Consider the following 16987-nt stretch of genomic DNA (forward strand, 5'->3'; position numbering starts at 1 on the left):
TCCGACGACCGCATCGCTCCCAAAACGCGGCGGAGGCGCGCGTGTGAAACAACACGGAATATAGTCCCGCTGGAATGCGACGGCCGGCTCCCCCCGTCCGACCCCTCGCCCTGCCCACGGGCGCCCGTGGGCCGCGCGCGCCCGCCCTCGCCCCGCCCGAGGCGGAGCCGCCCGCCGGGCCGTGAAGCGCTCGACCGCCGCCGCCTGTGTGCGCGCCGCCCTTTGCCCGCTCGTTCGCTCCCCGCTGGAGGAGGCGGGCGGTGCGGCGGGAGCGCGGAGCCGGGCGGGCGCGGCGCGGGGCGGGGGAGGAGGAAAGGAGGAGGGCTGTATCCCTGCGCCTGTGCGCGCCCGGCGGAGGCGGAGGCCGAGCGAGCGAGCGGAGAGCGGATGGCGAGCGGCCGCGGCGGCGGCGCGGAGGCCGGCATGCGGGGGAGCGCTCGGTGCCGCTGCTGCGCGCCGGGGCCGGCGGCCTGCTAGGGGGGCTCGGCGGTCGCCCTTCGCCGCTGCCCGGCCTTCCTCCCCCCGCCTCCCCGCCCGCCGGGCAGCATGAAGTGGCAGCGGAGGTACTGCTCCTCGCCGCCGCCCCGCCGGTGAGAGCGCGGAGCGAGGGAAGATGGGGGCCGTCCTGCGGAGCCTGCTCGCCTGCAGTTTTTGTTCCCTGATGCGAGGTGAGCTGGGGGCGGGAGGAGGAGGAGGCGGAGGAGGAGACGGCGGGGAAAAGTTGACGGCCGTGCTGCGAGGGGCCATGTTTGCCCGGGCGGGAGGGAAGCGGCCTGCTTGCCGGCGGGGCCGGCCCATTGTTGCTGCCTTCAAGTTTGGCTTTTTAATAAAAAGAGAGTGAAAGGGCACCGAACGGCCCCAGCTCCCCCCGCAGCCCCGGCCCTGCCGGCGGCAGCGCGCCTCGAGAGCGAGTGCTTCGGCTCGCCCCGCCGCTCTCCCTGTCCGCACCAAAGCTGTTCGTTTTCCCGTCTTTTTTTCTCTTTTTGCTTTTCTCCTTTGCCACTGCGTCTCGTGGGTTTTCCGAGTAGTTGGGTTCCCGCTGCCGGGGCGGCTCCGGGTCGGCTCCCGGTGCCTGGCAAGGGGCTGTTGCCGTTCCCCCAGGACACCTGGGTTCCGCTTCCCTCCCCCCCCCCCCCCCCCCCCCTTGATTGCTGCTTCTGGAGGGTTTCTGTCGCGGCGTGGAAACCGGGTTTCTCTGTGTGTTGCGAACTTAACTCCTGTGTAGGTTTCTCTCTGTCTGCTCTTCTTGGGAAGAAATCACCTGTGATGTTTGCGTTCAGTCATCTTGCTGTTTTCTCATCGTTTTCTATGCTAGAGGATGTGAGAGGTTAAAAACTAATAGTTAATCAGTCACATTTTGATATAGAAAATTAGTGTTCTCAACATTCGTGGCTTTTCCGTGAAAGATGGAGTAAAGGTGTTTCAGTCTGAAGGAACTGCTCAGAAGCCGGTTGCTTGGTACTCAGCAAAACAGAAAATTTCCACTCTTCCATACCCCCTGCCCTTCTCTCTCTCTCTTTTCTTTTTTTTCTTTCCTATGCATCTGTTTGCCATATTGTATCCTGTTTGTAAGGATGCAAGTATACTCGTTTAAATGGACTGTGTAACAGTTTGCTTTCAATTGGAGCAGCCAGTTTTCTAAAGTAAGGTTGGATCCAGAGGTTGGAGAGGAATTGATTCCTCATTAGTTAGCTTTATTATGGAAGGACCATACCTGTTCTTAATAAACCATTCATTTGGTTCTCCATTGCTGTTCAGTTCGAATGGCAGCACCACTGGGGTGCATGCTATTGGATGATATCGGTGCTGTGAAAGTCACATCTTCAAATGAATTTCAAAATAGTGACATGTCCTACTGCACTTTTTAGCATACCCAGTGATGCTTAATGATAAACTTTGAAGAAATGTTCAGTTTGTAAACTATTTAGACTGTCATTTCTTCACGTCTGTCATCTTTATCTATTGGCAAGGACATTTGTATCCAAGCAGTCTTTCTTCTGTATTCACGCATTCCTTCTGTTTGATTTCCCACCTAAATTCATAACCTTCTATTTGTGACATGATAGTAATTTCCTTAATTGTTGCTGATGATGATATAAACAGCAGGATCAGCTGAAGTCCGAAGAAACAAAAAACAAATTTTGATGGATGCATCCTTGTTAATAAAAACATCAACACAGGCAGAATTGGTTTGAGTAAGATGTGTTGAGTTCATAAGAGGTGTCAGCTGTTCTTTAATGAGGCAGAGGCAGTGCCAGCATGGGTATGAATAAGTTTATACATGAAAGCAGAGGTGAAGTTATGACATTCACTACTTAGTTTGTGAATTTGTTCCTATGAAGGGTGCTAAGTCAACAACACTGGAGATTGAAACCTGGGAAATAATATGTTTGTGAATTGCAGCATCCTTAGAGAGCTTGCTTCCTTATTCTTACTGACTTAACAACAGCGAAAACGCAACAGAAGTGGACAGAGGTTTACAACTGATCTGTGATTATAAGTGCAAGGAAACTGTCTTACCAATCTGGAAGGGGGCAAAATTGGTAGCCTGGAAGTGGGGTGCCTTATAAACTAGGAAGGACTTGGAGAAGTACTGGACCATACAGTCATTACAGTAGTGACTGGAAGCACACCCCAAGGCACCTTTCTGTTGAGTAATCTGGGAACTATGATAAGCAGACCATACTGACTTTTCAAAGGCAGCTATTTAGATTTGTAGGAGATGAGCTGATATCATAACAGCTTGCTGCGGAGGTTTGTGTGTGTGTTTTGTTTTTTCTTAATTCTGTTTTTCCATCATGCCATACTCAGGCTGATGGAAGAAAGGGGTTGCTTTTGTGGAATCTACCCAGAGTCTCACCAGTCCAGCCTTTGTGCTCCTCTCTTGGTCTTTGGTTTGATTTGGGGAACTCTGAACATTAGCAGTGCCTTCTGGAAGCTAGTAGGATAGCTGTAGGATTTGCACAGACAAGTGAGTAAGGCCTGACCTCTGGTCACTTTGCATGTTCTTTGTAGCAGCTGTGAAACCAGCCAAGCTCTTGTTAGGTAACTAGCAGTTGCAAAGAGGCAATAGCAGTAGCATCACATCTGTCAGGGAACTGCAGATAAGTGTGAAACAGGTTTCAACTTATTAAAAAGTGTTAAGGACGTAGTTCTACCTTCTCAAGTATTCTTGGCTTGCTTTTGTCCCAGAAATATCTCTAGTCATCATGCAATTGCTGTTTGATTTTTGAAAAACCCTGATTGTGCAGAAAGTGCATAAAGCTCTTGTTTGAGTAGAGATCTTATCAGTGATATTTGTGCAGACTGTACTGGATGTTGCAGACCTTTGTGCTGATTAAGAAATCAGTTAGTGAAGAACTGAAAATGTCTGTTCAGTATTGAGCATTTTAAAACCCCTTTATAGATTCAGAAGAGATCTTGAATCTGTTGTTGTGAATAACTTCCTTTTGGTAAGTGGAACATCTTTGCCTTTTTCGTATATTTTTAGAAAAAAAAATGCATTTTTCCTCTTTCATCTCTACATGAACTTTCTAAAATTAGTGTGATCTAAGATGTTACAAAATATCCAGTATTGCTTTAATAGTTTTTGCAATTGCATCTCTGATAGCTTGCTCTCATCAGACTGCTTTAACATTCTTTTTTTGTTTGTTTGTTTTGACAGAAAAATTATGACAGGAAGAAGTGTTTATGGCAAGGTGTGCTAAATATTTGAGGAAGTTGTGGGTATATGGATCTTGTCATAGATGTATAAAGATGATGGGTTCCTTGTGTCCTTCAGTGGAAGTTCTGTACAGATATTTGGGTCAGAATCCTTACTGTTGTTTCTCAGAAACACAGTGGTTAGAGGAGCATTAATTGGGTTCCTTTTTTTTCCCTCATGAATGGATTGCATCTGCATTTGAGTTCTACGTAATAGAGGGATTTGTCTGGAATTAGTAGAATGGATGGAGAGATTTTTGGAGAAAGATAGCTCAGGAGCTGGAGCATAAGAATGTTTTAAACTCTACCATTGGGAACTGAAGAAACCTGATTCCTTTGGACATATGTAACTACCTTTATGATGATGTCACATGTCAAAAATGCCAACTTCAAAATTTCAGCAACACTGCATATATAATGGGAGCACTTTTAGTATTTTTCCTTCTGAGGGAATAGAGTAGGGGAAGAAATCAGAGAGAAGCAGCTCTCAGCTTCTGATCTGTCACCATTCACCTCTTGTGGCAGCCAGTCTTCAGGTTTAGACATTGTATTCTTTGTCCTCAGCATACTTAACCTCATTAATTTCCTATGAAATGCTAGCTGCTTGGGTTGCTTCGCTGGTGGCTTCTTCAAGAAGTCCTTATCCTTGTACAACAGTATGTGCTGTTTTTGAGTGGCACCAGGGATGCGGTTTTTCCTGGAGCTTTGTTGCGTCCTGCTACTTCTTGCAGGGCCAGCTGCTCTGTCAGACCTGGGTGCCAGATCTGCTGCTGGGGAGCCCTCACTCATCTGCAAGCTCACCTAAGACAGGATTAGTTCATAAAATGTATGTGGCTGGTGGAACTCCGTGCTGCCACCCACTTCTTTGATGACACATGGAAGGCTATTTGTACCTTGAAAGGAGCTGTTGCCTGTGAAACACAGTTTATCTTGGTAAGGAACGTTCCACAGATGGACTTAATTCCAAGTGGTGTAGGCTGCTTAGAAAGATGTGTTGAGAGTGGCTTCAGGAATGGTCAGATGCGATCATAGAAAGCAACTGGCATTGCTCATATGAGAGATGAGCCATTGAACTTAAACAGTGTGTCTCGTTGGCTTGTGGAAGAGATGAATTTGCAGTGACTGCACAGGAGTTAATTATCTATGATATACTATTGCAGTTATGGCTCTTACAATGGGGAAGTGCTAGTGCCTCTTTTTATTAGGTGAAAAAAGTTAATTCCCTTCTAATAACCTTGTCTTAACAAACTTACACCTGGCTTGTGCAGTTTCAGAGTTTAACACTTTGGAGCATTTCTGTGCTGTAAACCAAAGCAGCTGGCATGATTCTTTTGCAGTAATTGTCCAAGGCTAGGAAGGAGAAAGCATTGTGTTGTGTCTCTAATGGACTGCATGTAAGCACTGGTTATTGACCCTAAACATTGATCAACTTTTTCCTATTTATATTTGTCAGGCATATTTAGAGAGCCTTTATCAAGCCCTGTAGATATACTTGCAGTTTATAAATACTCATGGAAAGAGATTCACAGTGTGATCAGGCTCCATATTTGCTCTGCTTGGACAGAAGAACTTGGTCTGCTTGGTCTGACTGCAGTGATGGTGTTCGCAAGCAGACATGAACTTGTTTCTCTCTCTCTCTCTCTCTCTCTCTCTCTCTCCCCCCCCTCTCTTTTTTTTTTAATATTTCCCTGTGCTGTGGCTATGAAAATAGTTTTCTTTGTCTCCTTGTGACTGTTGTGCTATGGATAGTAGCCATCAACTGTGCCAGTTTCAAAGCATTTGGCACATTTGCCTACCTGTTCTGAAATGGAGTCAAATCTACTGACCTGTGAATACAATGTGAATGCTGTAATACCTTTTTTCATTTGAGGTACAGTATACTTTTAAGAATGTACTGCTCAAAGTATAGCTTAAGATGTTCTGTGGATTAGTAATATTTTGTTTTCTTTGCTAACTGTTACAAAGTCTGGAGAAAACGTGTCAGCTTAAGAAGATGGAATGTTTTTTGAGCTTCGTTATTTATATGAATAGAACAATAAGAAAATGTTTTAAATATAAACAGACATGGAAAATGGCAACATTCATGCCGATTTTTTTGGTATCTTGTTACAGGATCACATTACCTAAATAGAACTACTCCCTTGTGATATAATAAATGTGGCAGAAATGGGATTATAGCTTTAATTCAGCTTATAAGAGCCATGTGTGAGCTCTTGATGTTGGATTTGAATAGTAATCGTATCTGAGACAGAAAAATCTTAATCAACTAACTATATGATTTTGCTTGATCAAAAATCATTTCATTCTCTGATACTCTAATATACTTTTGCCCTTTCTTCTCCTGCTTTTTTTTCCTACTTGATCCATTCCTACAGGAAAAACACATTTTTTTCTTTATTTTTTAAAAATGCTTATGGTTCCAAAATAGTTCAATAATAAGCATTCTTCTCTATCTGTTGTCAAACAGTTTTAGAATGTGACAGATGTGTTTCCTTGAATTCAGGAAGTTGAGAATACGTGGAAAGTGACTTAGAATATCAGATATTTTTCCTCTGATTATCATTCTGTCAAAGCAGTGAATATAATTTTTGCTTGTACTCACAGTGTTAATGTTACTTAAAATGTTAACACTGTCGAAATTGGAGAGTCCTCTGTCCCACACAAACAGTAAAAGAGTAGAAATATTAAAATTAAGAACAATGGAAGAGTAGGAAAAAGTAATTAGTAAATCTTTTACTGACTCTTCTTTTGTCTGTTTGGAATGCGTTGCTGTTCTAGTAAGTCAGAAACTTAAGTGAGTCTCACCCTTACCCCCTTTACCTATAAAGAATAATTGTTAATGTTCCAAGGATTTTTTGTTGTTAATCTTCTTTGTGTTTATGGATTCTTGCTGGTTTTTGTTTGTTTCTGTTGTTGTTTTTCCCCTTTTGGATTACCAGAATTAAGTCAGAATTAAGTTACATTCAATACAAAATAGACCAGACCATTCATGTTTTTCAAACAGTGTTTGTCTACGTATACTTTTCTAATTTTGTAATGCAAGTCTCGCTGAAGAGAAACACAGAATGCAGAAAGCACTCTGAGACGTGAGTTTTTCTGAGAGTTTAAGAAATGAACAAAAATCATGCAGGTCCAACTGTGTTTCAGAAGACAAATGAAAAGTGCAATAATTTTCAAAATCCTGGAAGTATATGTGCATCATTCCTTACTCTTTCCGAAATAGCTATTAACTATTTGAACTGGAATTGTTATTAAATAGTCTGTAGTGAAATTGATGTGCTCTTAAGACTGTTTAAAATGCACTTTTGGTTTGAATTTCTTTTGGCTGATGGAAGTTTTAAGTTCAGGCTTGTACTGGAAGTACTTTGTTTCAATTTTCTTCTAATTCTATTTTCTATTTCAGTGTATCCTTCCATTTTTGCAGTTTTTGGTACTGTTTTCTCTGGAGCTGTAACTGTGTAAATATAAGCATCTGTTGACTTGTATGGACAAAAACCATTTTGTTAGTGGGGCTGATAGATTTATTTTTCATTTATTCTCAGTATTACATTATGACAGATGCACTGTTAGAGCTGCTGTTCACCAAGCTTGACCTGGGAAGCACACTGTAAAGTATCATCAGATAGCAAATCCATTTTTTTGATGAAAACTTGCAGAAGAACAGCAATGGCAATGTGACAAACCTGTGAGGCAGCAATGCTGCCTTCCCTCTTCCATCAGTTGTACATTTGTGGCACAGCTGAGATGCTGCTTACTCTTGCACTGCGCTTAGTAGTGCTGACAACTTTTCTGGTCATTCAGACCTCCTATTTGGGGTCTTCTCTGCTAAATTCTGAGGTCATACTTCACAGCAGCTTCCTGATAGCACTTCAAAAATCTTTAAAAAACAAAAAATTAAGGAGTATTTTGTTTTAATATTTTTAACTTTGTGAAACATACCACAAGAAACATTAACACCATATATGCTGGGCATGCCAGCTGAGATAAATTTCTGATAAAGGTGTCTAAGTGTAGCTCAATGACTGTGAACTTTGTGTTGGTGGGGAAAATGTTGATTTGAAGGTAGACCAGTGATGCTGCTTAGTTTGTGGGTTTTTATCTCTATAGGAATTGTCATCAGTCTGGATGAGACCCCCAATGTTCCCAGGCTGCTCTCAGCTGGATGTGTATTCCCAGACATCTGTGCTGTCCAGGTTGGACAGCCCCATAGACTGCAATCATTCCAGGCTAGCAGCAGGATTTGGAGTATTCTTGTCAACCTGGTAGGTGTTTCCAGGCATATCTTATGGCCCTTGGTGCTGGGAAATGCACTGCCTCTGCTACCCATCACTGCTTAGTGTCTCTGGGGTCTAATTCACTGGAGGGGTCACAGCCTTTCAGCAGCATCAGGAGTGATTTGATAGAAGCTTCTTGATTATTTTCTTACTGTTAAAAGCTCTTTAGGAAATAATGATGCCATAAGGTGTAAGGGATAGTATTTTATTTCAGTATTATCTGTTCATATTATTTGTCATCACATGCCTTCAAGTTTGAACTGCAAAATATAATCCCTATTCAGATGTAGGGCTCTAATTGTTAGAATTTGGCAAAATAAGGTTGTTGGTTTTTTTTCTCTGTGATCAGAGATGCACGCAGAAATATGACTTGCAAGGAGGAGATGCTTTGCAGCTGTATATTTGTGGGTTAACTTTTTTTATTAAACAGTTGGTATTGGGGTGTTTCCAGTAAACTAGAGGAGTTTACTTCTGCAGCCTCATGTGTTGTTCTGGAAACTGCTAGAGAAACTGGAAGAGTGGTGAAGGGGGGTTATGAGGATGCTTGAGGAAATGGGAAGCATAATGATGCGGATCTTCAAATGTTAGTATGGATTGTGGTGCTACATGGTCATACATCTCTATGAACCTTTCTCCTTTCTAGAATCTTCTTTAGCCCAAGGAAAGTGTGCTGTGCCACCTTTATTTTCTTGCCACTTTGGGTCCCCTTTTAAAAATCAATAGAAGCTCATAGCTTTATACATGGCTGCAGGCAAAGGCCTGGCCACCAGGTAGCATAGCTTTGTGTTCATACTGGGCTGTCAGCTATATGTCAACTGCCAGCCAAAGTGGCATTTGAAAAGTCTTTTGTCCCCATGGGATTGCAGTGCTCAGAGTAGGAGAGTGAGTGTTACAGGAAGATGAGCTGAGATGCCTTCTGCTTCCTGAGATGGGCAATCAATGCGAATGTACTGCTAAACACTGGAACTCTGATTTGGAAATCATCAGTGGTGGGTTTATTGCCAACAAAGTATTTCATGAGTTATGTTTGCTATTCCAAAAGTTATTTACATTTTATGCGCTAGAGTTCATTACTTGAGTGTGCTTTTGCTGTACTATACCAAGTCTGCTGGCTTTGTATGCTTGGACCTGATGTTTCTGTCCTTCCCTCTGCTTTTTTTCCCTAATTCTCTTACCTCCCACGTTCTTCTGATCCTTTGGTAAGGAAAGCTTTTTTCCCAGCTATAAAGCAGGTTGAGGGGTTACTTACTGTCCTTGTACCATCCATGCAAATCTTACATGGATGCCTTGATCTCTCAACAGCTCCTGTTGGCCAGGGTTCTGCAAAATTAACAGTAGAGACTTGTTGCAGAATCCAAGTGCCATTGCTACTGTTTGGTGTCTTTGCTTTGGCACTGGTGTTTTCACTCTTCTCACTCACTGGTAAGCCTGCCTGTTCCTTTGACCTTTGGAGATGTCACTTGAACAATCATTGGATGGCTTTAGGATGTCAAATATGCTTTAGGTCTTCTAAAGAGAAGAGGACTCCTCCAACAAACTTGGACTGCCTCAGATTAACTTCCTCAAGTCTGGCTGCCTGCAGTGTCTTGGAGGTGTATTTGTGAGAGTAAGGAGGTTCAGATAGAAGAGAGCACTCTATTCACAGTGAAGATGGAGTAGGGGCTACTGTTAAGTCAGTTTCTTTGTGTAAGAGCAGTTGTGTGTGTTAAATTGGTGCAGCTGTTGTGATGGAGCATTTAGTGCAAAATTCTGGTACTAGCAGTGCTGAAATTCCTATGTGTTTCCTGGAGATTTCTTGTTTGTTTGAAAATATAAATCATCACTGTATATGTTTCTTTACAACTTATGAGGAGCAGGACGTAGAAGTTAAAACTTGCAGTACCTTTTCCAGGCTGAGCAGCAGAACTTGGAGATTCACATAAACCAAATATACAGAATTGCTAAGTGTAAGCAGTAATGAAGAAATTTGAAACCTGGGAAATGAGGAGAGACTGTACCTAAATGCTCACCTCCAAGAGAATTTGTCTTATGTTCTCTTGTTGATTATCTGTGGGACATCTTGGGAAAGGGGAGAACTGTAATACAACAAAGAGTTTTCTGTATACTGTGGATTTGAGGAGGTTGCAACTAATGATCTTTGCTGGTTATCTGTACCTATTTCCTTGCTTTTCTTTCCCGTGTGGTCTGGTTATGGGTGCATGTTTTTCCATCAAGATGTTTGGCAAATTCCTTATGCTTCCTTTGCCTCATCCAGGAAAGTGTATGGCTATTTGGTGTGTCTCATCTCTGTCTCCCTGCTTTTCCAGTTGTCACACTTACTATCCTCAGTCAACTTGACAGTGTTAAGTACCTTCAAGTGCTCAGACTTCTTCACCAATATGTCCAAGAGAGGGATTTTTGTCTTTCCAATTTAAAGACATCTTTTTCCACTGTAACAATTATTAGCAGTCTGTCTGCCTGAATGCTTCTTTCCATATGTGAACAACCTCTGCAGACTACAGTGGACGCCTCTAGTCTGGAAGGTCCTGTTCCTGAGTTGGAGGTTCGCAAGTAACTGGTTCAGCTAATTTGTCGAAGATTGTATTGTCCTGCCTCACCCTGCTGCATTTACATCTATCTGATTTTGTTTGAGCTAATAACTGGCTAAAAACTACTTTCTGGCAAATGAGGAAGGAGTAAGGTGGCTTTCTGCTAGTTTAGCTCTCTGCATTATCTTGCTGTGCTGTCGTCTGAGTGCTAGTGCCAATACAGAAGGGAGGCTGAAGACCTGCAATGAGAAGTGGAGCTGAGAAGGCTGTTGCTGCAGTCCCATCTGGAGCGGGGCTACCAGCAGGAGAGGGTAGCTGCTTCCCCCCCAGCACCCTGCTGTTTGCCTCACTTCAGAGATTGCTGGAACTCTTCTGAGCTAGTTCAACTCGGTAATCAAGGCAAATGTTTTGCTGATTTATTAAATCAGCTTGGGAGTGGGCCTGTAGCTGTGTGAGGGGGTAGAGCAGCATTGCCGAGGTTTGGAAATGCATTAAAAAGGGGTTGGGGAAAATGAGGTGATGTTAATTGCCGCAACCATGCTGAATTCCCTCAAGTACAGGAGAATGAGCCTGTTGAAGGTAACATTCACCTCATGACATCTGGAGGTGTCACAGATTACTGGAAGCAGAAAAAGAGTGAGCAGGAGCTTGTGGAACAGGCAACTGACAAGTTAAAAGTATGACAAATTCTGACAGGCTTAAAATTGCCTTTTAAGTGGAAAAAAAAATTAAAATGTTTTTATCTGATTTTTTTTTAATTGGTTCACCACTTTTCATCCTATGGGCTGTGGTATTTTTAAGCCTCAGTTTTTGTTGCAGTTCAGATGTAACTTTTTGTGGTCTCTGAGCAAACATTGTTCTTGCTGGCTGATACAAAAAAAAAAAAAAAGCTGTTTTGAAACTCTGGGGACTTTTCTCCAGTTAGTAGAATAAACTACAGGTAGGCCTCCCTGGTGGTAGGTAAAATGGGAACTTTCACTATGATTTCCATTGCTGATTTCTAGGATGTTTTTTCTTTTCCTTTAAGGGAGTGTAAGTACTTCTTTTCAGCGTCTTATTGTTTGATGCAATTACATCATAATTATGCATTTTATATAGAAAGGAAAATAGAAACGTATTAAAAGACTTCTTTTAAAGGAAGTAAATTTGAATTACATCTCTACCCCATCATAGCTTAAACTGTAAAATAGTTGCCTTGCTTTGAAAGGAGTTTCTCTTGGATTTCTTCCCTTAGGATACTAGTATAGTTCCTAAGTGCTATTCGAGAAAGCTTCTCTGGGTCCTATACTTCATTTAAAGTGAGTTATGTGGAGCAGGATGGAATCTTCTGCAGTAGTTCTTGCTTTGGCATTGCTATTTGAGTCAAGTAAAAAGCAGAGAATGAAACTTGGTACTAATCCTGCCTGAAACTTGGTACTAATGCTGTCATCTTCAAATATTAGCTTTTCTAGGAAGGGTTGGACAGGGTGGAGGAACAAACCTGTTTGTTATTATTTTGGTGATACATTCTTAATTCCTGAATGTCGCAACAAATTGGAAAGCTTAATATCCTCATCTGCCAGCCCTGTGGAATGTGCTGCAAGTGCTGCAAGTTGTGGCTTTGAATCAATCTGCGTGAAGCTGCTCATCTGATGTGTAGCCGTGCTTCTTCTGAGCTGCCATTCAAATCACTGCTATCATTCATGAAAAGGACGTTTTCTCTGGCTGCTCCTCAGCTAGCTCTGAGCACCAGCAAGGAGTGAATAACCTATGCGAGGCAGCTGTGTTAGGCTCAGCGGTGCCTTCAGGCCTCAGTGATTACACTTGACATGCCTGGTGTTCCAATTCATTGCATGCTGTGTGCATGGGGACTCTTGCTCCGTGTTGTACATAATAATGGAGCCTGTACTCATTTGTGTGTGGATTTACCTTTTTTCAAATGCTGGGCATGCTGTCTTATTAGAGCAAGCTCTGCCAGTTGGCTGCATGCAGTGTACGGTGCGCTGGGTGATACTGAGCTGGCTATTAACTAGATGTTTCGACTTACAGTTGTATGCAAGGTTTAAAAAGTGGGTGTTTATATTGCTTATCTGTTTGTTTGGTTTTTTTTACCACTTTCAATTTACCAAGTTGTGTTTTTGTTTGTATTTTCCCTGCAAATGCAGTCTTTGTAAGCAACCTACACTTAAGGAAACTAATGTGATTTGTTTCAAATCTTTAGGGGATGGGAAATTATGCAAGGAAGGGAAGGTGATAGCAAAGTAAGGTAATAAACACACTTAATGAAAGGTTTCTTCTCCTTCTTTTAAAATTGTCTACTCCTTTTTCATAATCGTTACACTGAGTATTTTGCTGTGCACTAAATACTTGCTTTCTGGAGAAGGGAATCCAAATATTTTTATAAAAGCTCCTCCCTCAAGCTATTCAGGTAGCTTTCTATCTCAAGCTTCTAAAATTTGGCATGAATCAATTTATATTCAGTGTTTCTAAATTTAGGCAGACAGCCTGAAAAATTTAGTTTTCAAAAGGAAGAAAAAAGAAAGAAAATAGCTTCCAAACATATAGCAGCATTTGTGTAATTTTTATAGTTAGAGGTAGATTAAGGAGCTTTTAAGTTGACTCAACTACTCCCAATACACATGGCAGTGTCTTTGATAAACAGTTTCGTGGTAATGAGGGTAATAGTCTGATGTTGGAAACTCACTTTTGAGTTTTCTGAAGCATGCATTTGTTAGATATCAGTATTTCTAATTTCACTGTGAGTTTTTCATACAGGAAGCGTATCTGCTGTGGCAATGTAGCCATGTTTGACATTTGTTTGTACACATCACTGGCTATGTAAATGCAGGCCTTTCTGTTAGGACGTGCATCCTTCTAGGAACTGAAATGATTACCTATACTGATGAATAAATCTGGAGGGTAGTGACAGCTAGACAAGCATACAACAAGCCAACCTTAGTGTGTGTCTAGGTAATGCTGTGTGACTGCTATTACAGTGCCTGGGTAAATGTAGGGAATGGTTGGTTTGCTTACTGATAGTGGTAAAAACTCTATTTACCTTTTATTGAAGTAGGAAATAGTGGAATTTTTGTAATGTTATAGCCTGTGGTTAAGGACATGCTTAATTAAAAGAGTATGTTACGTTTTAAAAATGGATCTTTTTCATAGTTACTTCTTTCCATTAACCATTCATGTTGGGTATTATATATGAAAAATGTACAGACTACACAAACTGACACAGGAGGCAAGTAAGTGTGGTAGAGCCTAATTCTAAAGTACTTGCCATAGTCTGTTTCTATAGGTGTATTTTTGTACCTACCTCTTCATATCACTATTGATGCACAAAAACATCATTCCTCTCATGCTGCATGCTCAGTGTGTATTTGTAGATCATATGTGAAATACCTAAGATATACAATTTCGGAGTATTAACACACAGATGTCTGTGGCTTGATGTGTGTTGTATTTTTATTGAAGATTGTGGGAAGCATATTAGTAAATTCTAGACAAAAAATATTGAATCTTTGATGGGCAAGACCGAGTGCTTATAAAGCTACTATAGCTTCATCTTTCATATCCTAGTTTAAGCACCCTCCTTTGCAGAGTAGTGTCATTTGGGCACTAAAGACCTCCATTTTCTTTGTTCTCTGCCTTCTCCTTTAATCTAATTTTAATAATGCAGAGCCCAGAATAATGAGCTGTGCATTACAAAGTTACCTTCTTGAGTTGTAGTACTGTTGAAAGGCTTGAAGTCTTCGCTTTTCAGTTAAACTTCAAAATGTCTCCCCCCTTCTTTTTTTTTTTATTTTTATTTTTTGCTCCCCCCCCCAAAAAAAAAAATTTCCAGTTTCACTACAGTGGTACATCAGGCCATAAGTTGTCCTTAACAAGAGTGTTGTTAATGTGTCTGTCTGTCTCCCCACCCCTTATTTCTCCCACTTCAAGCTGCTCCGCTGTTGCTGTATGCAAACCGCCGTGACCTGAGGCTGGTGGATGCTGCCAATGGGAAGGAGAATGCCACAGTAATCGTGGGTGGCCTCGAGGACGCAGCGGCAGTGGACTTTGTGTTCATAAAGGGGTTGATATACTGGAGTGACGTGAGTGAAGAAGCCATTAAACGAACAGAATTTAATAAATCTGGGAGTGTACAAAATGTGGTCATTTCTGGACTTATGTCACCTGATGGGCTGGCATGTGACTGGCTGGGAGAGAAATTATATTGGACGGATTCTGAAACAAATCGGATTGAAGTTTCTAATTTAGATGGATCATTGAGAAAAGTTTTATTTTGGCAAGAATTGGATCAACCCAGAGCAATTGCCTTAGATCCTGCAAGAGGGTAAGTTTTTGTTAAAATGAAATGACAATTTTTTCTGCTATTTACATGTGGTATGATTTTAAATAATCGGTGGTACTGTTATTGAAATTATTCTAATCCATTTCGCATTATTTGTTCCTATATTACTGTGATTTGAAAATAATTTTTACTTCTGAAATTATGTTCTCTTGGTGAACAACTAGAAGTCATCAGATGTTCAAAAAGAATACTAGAGGAAATTTATTTTAGCAGTAGTGCAGATGATGAACATAAATGTGGAAATTCTAAGGTGAAAACTGCTTGAAAAAATCATCAGGCTGTCAGACTTGTGTCTCACTGTAGCATGAAGTGGGGGGTCTTTGTTCACTGTTAATATATATGCTTCTTGGAAACAGTGGGAAAAAAAATGCTGTATTAATAAGACTTTGAGGCATATTTTGACATGTTTTATCATTTAACCTGAGTTTATAGAGAAGTTGCTCTTCTCACTCTACAGGGAGCTTCTGTTTAGGAAAAAAACCTGTATTTTGTTTTAGCCCATTCTAGAGCAGTTTGATTCCTCCAATTTCAGTCTCTGGATGTGACTTAGTGTCATCCTTTTGCTTTGGTCTTGAGACTGAGCTGTGGTTGCCAGGATTGCTAAATTCAGTGGTGTTTTTGATGGTGCTTTGTAAATGGCTACCTTGAGGTTACCCAGTGTGTGTCTATCTGTTGTGAGGTGACTGGCTCAGGAGAGTAAAAAGCTAATGAAATATCCTTGATGCTGTGTAATCTTCTGGTAGTGTTTTGTATAGATAATTATACTATCCTTGGGTTTTTTTTTTTCCTCCTTAACAAGATAATGAATCTGTTTTATTGCTTTGTTGGGGGGGCTGGGAGTAAATCAATGCACTTTTTTCTTTACAGAGATGAGGGCTGTTTTAGATGCTGGTGTAAAAATTGCGTCTGGGTCTTTCCTTCATGAAGGAAAGATGTCTTTTTGTTCAATAGGGTTTCTTTCCTGAACCTTGTAGGAACACTCTAATCTGAATATTTTCTTCCAAAGTTTTAGCAGGCCTTTGACAATACATTAAAAAATGTTTCATTTGCATTAATTATATTTTTTAGCCTTGTGAATATAGGGAGAATGGTTTTATTCTCTTATCTCTTTACTATTTATAAATCAGAGGTACTGATGGCATGGGTTCTACTGGATTCTAGGACTGTTTAAGGATATAAGAAAAGATGTAACACATTCATGCTCATTCCACCAACCATCCCAGAACTGGGAGAGATGGGAGGAAAAATACAGTAAAATGTTTTTGATTTAGCTTGCAACCTCAGAGACAGTGGTTCTTATTAGTTATGAATGACACTGTTGTCAAGCCAGTTGGTCTTTTTGAGTATTTGTATTTTCCACATACACATGGTAATATGTTTAATGATCAAAACTAGGTGATTGTGTACTCTTGCCCTCTTTCAAAATACTTAAAAAGAAACTCCTTGGAGAAGAGTGAAATAGATCAAAGCTAAAGAGAGCTCATAAGTTTTCTTTTTCCATACTGATGATCTGTTAAATCAATAGGCATAAACATTTCAAGATGACTGTGGGTTTTTTGGTTTTGTTTTGATTGTTTGCTTTTATATATATATATAGATGTGTGTGTGTGTATGTGTGTGTATACACATACGTGTAAAGTTGTAATTGAAGGAAAAGATTTTGTTTTCTTCTAGATCTTTTTAGAAGTCAGTTTGTTAGCTGTTACTTGAGAAGTATGTTTTAGTGATACAGGATAGTTATCCAGTGATATATCTACTTTGTCTTACCATGCATTGTATGATTAAAAAAAAAAAAAAAACAAAAAAAAAACCCAACTGTGATTCCTCTGCATAGCTTTATGGGCAGAAAGCATTTCTGCTTTTTAGAAATATGGTGTAACTGCAGAATTTCCTCCAAACTTTGTCATTACAAAGATAACCTCGGTACAGGGTTGTTTTTTTGGTTAAATTATTAAAGCACCAAACTGTACTTAAGTGTATGCACCTCTAATATTTACACTTTTGTTTTTAGCCCCATAAACATATTTTGATTGCACATTGTTGCCTGGCAGACAGTAGCAGGAATAGGCCATAAAAATAGCTAACAAAATCTGAAGCTTGGGAAAGTAAAACTTCTTTCATTTTCCTACAGTTTAGTCCATCTCCTT

At 40.9% G+C, this 16987-nt stretch overlaps 1 protein-coding gene across 1 annotated transcript in view; it reads left to right on the forward strand.

Moving 5' to 3' along the window:
* The first annotated feature begins 312 nt into the window (after positions 1–312).
* The window catches only part of LRP6 (LDL receptor related protein 6), a 121402-nt gene continuing 104727 nt past the window's right edge, over positions 313–16987 (forward strand). Inside the window, exons 1-2 of the mRNA XM_065742310.1 lie at positions 313–668; positions 14429–14822. Of these exons, the coding sequence (XP_065598382.1) occupies positions 614–668; positions 14429–14822 (449 nt within the window). The 5' untranslated portion in view covers positions 313–613. The remainder of the gene's footprint in view (positions 669–14428; positions 14823–16987) is intronic.

The sequence above is a fragment of the Cyrtonyx montezumae genome, unplaced genomic scaffold (assembly GCF_038088225.1).
Source record: "Cyrtonyx montezumae isolate F1298 unplaced genomic scaffold, pur_monq_1.0 scaffold_3, whole genome shotgun sequence".
Classification (NCBI taxonomy): Eukaryota; Metazoa; Chordata; class Aves; order Galliformes; family Odontophoridae; genus Cyrtonyx; species Cyrtonyx montezumae.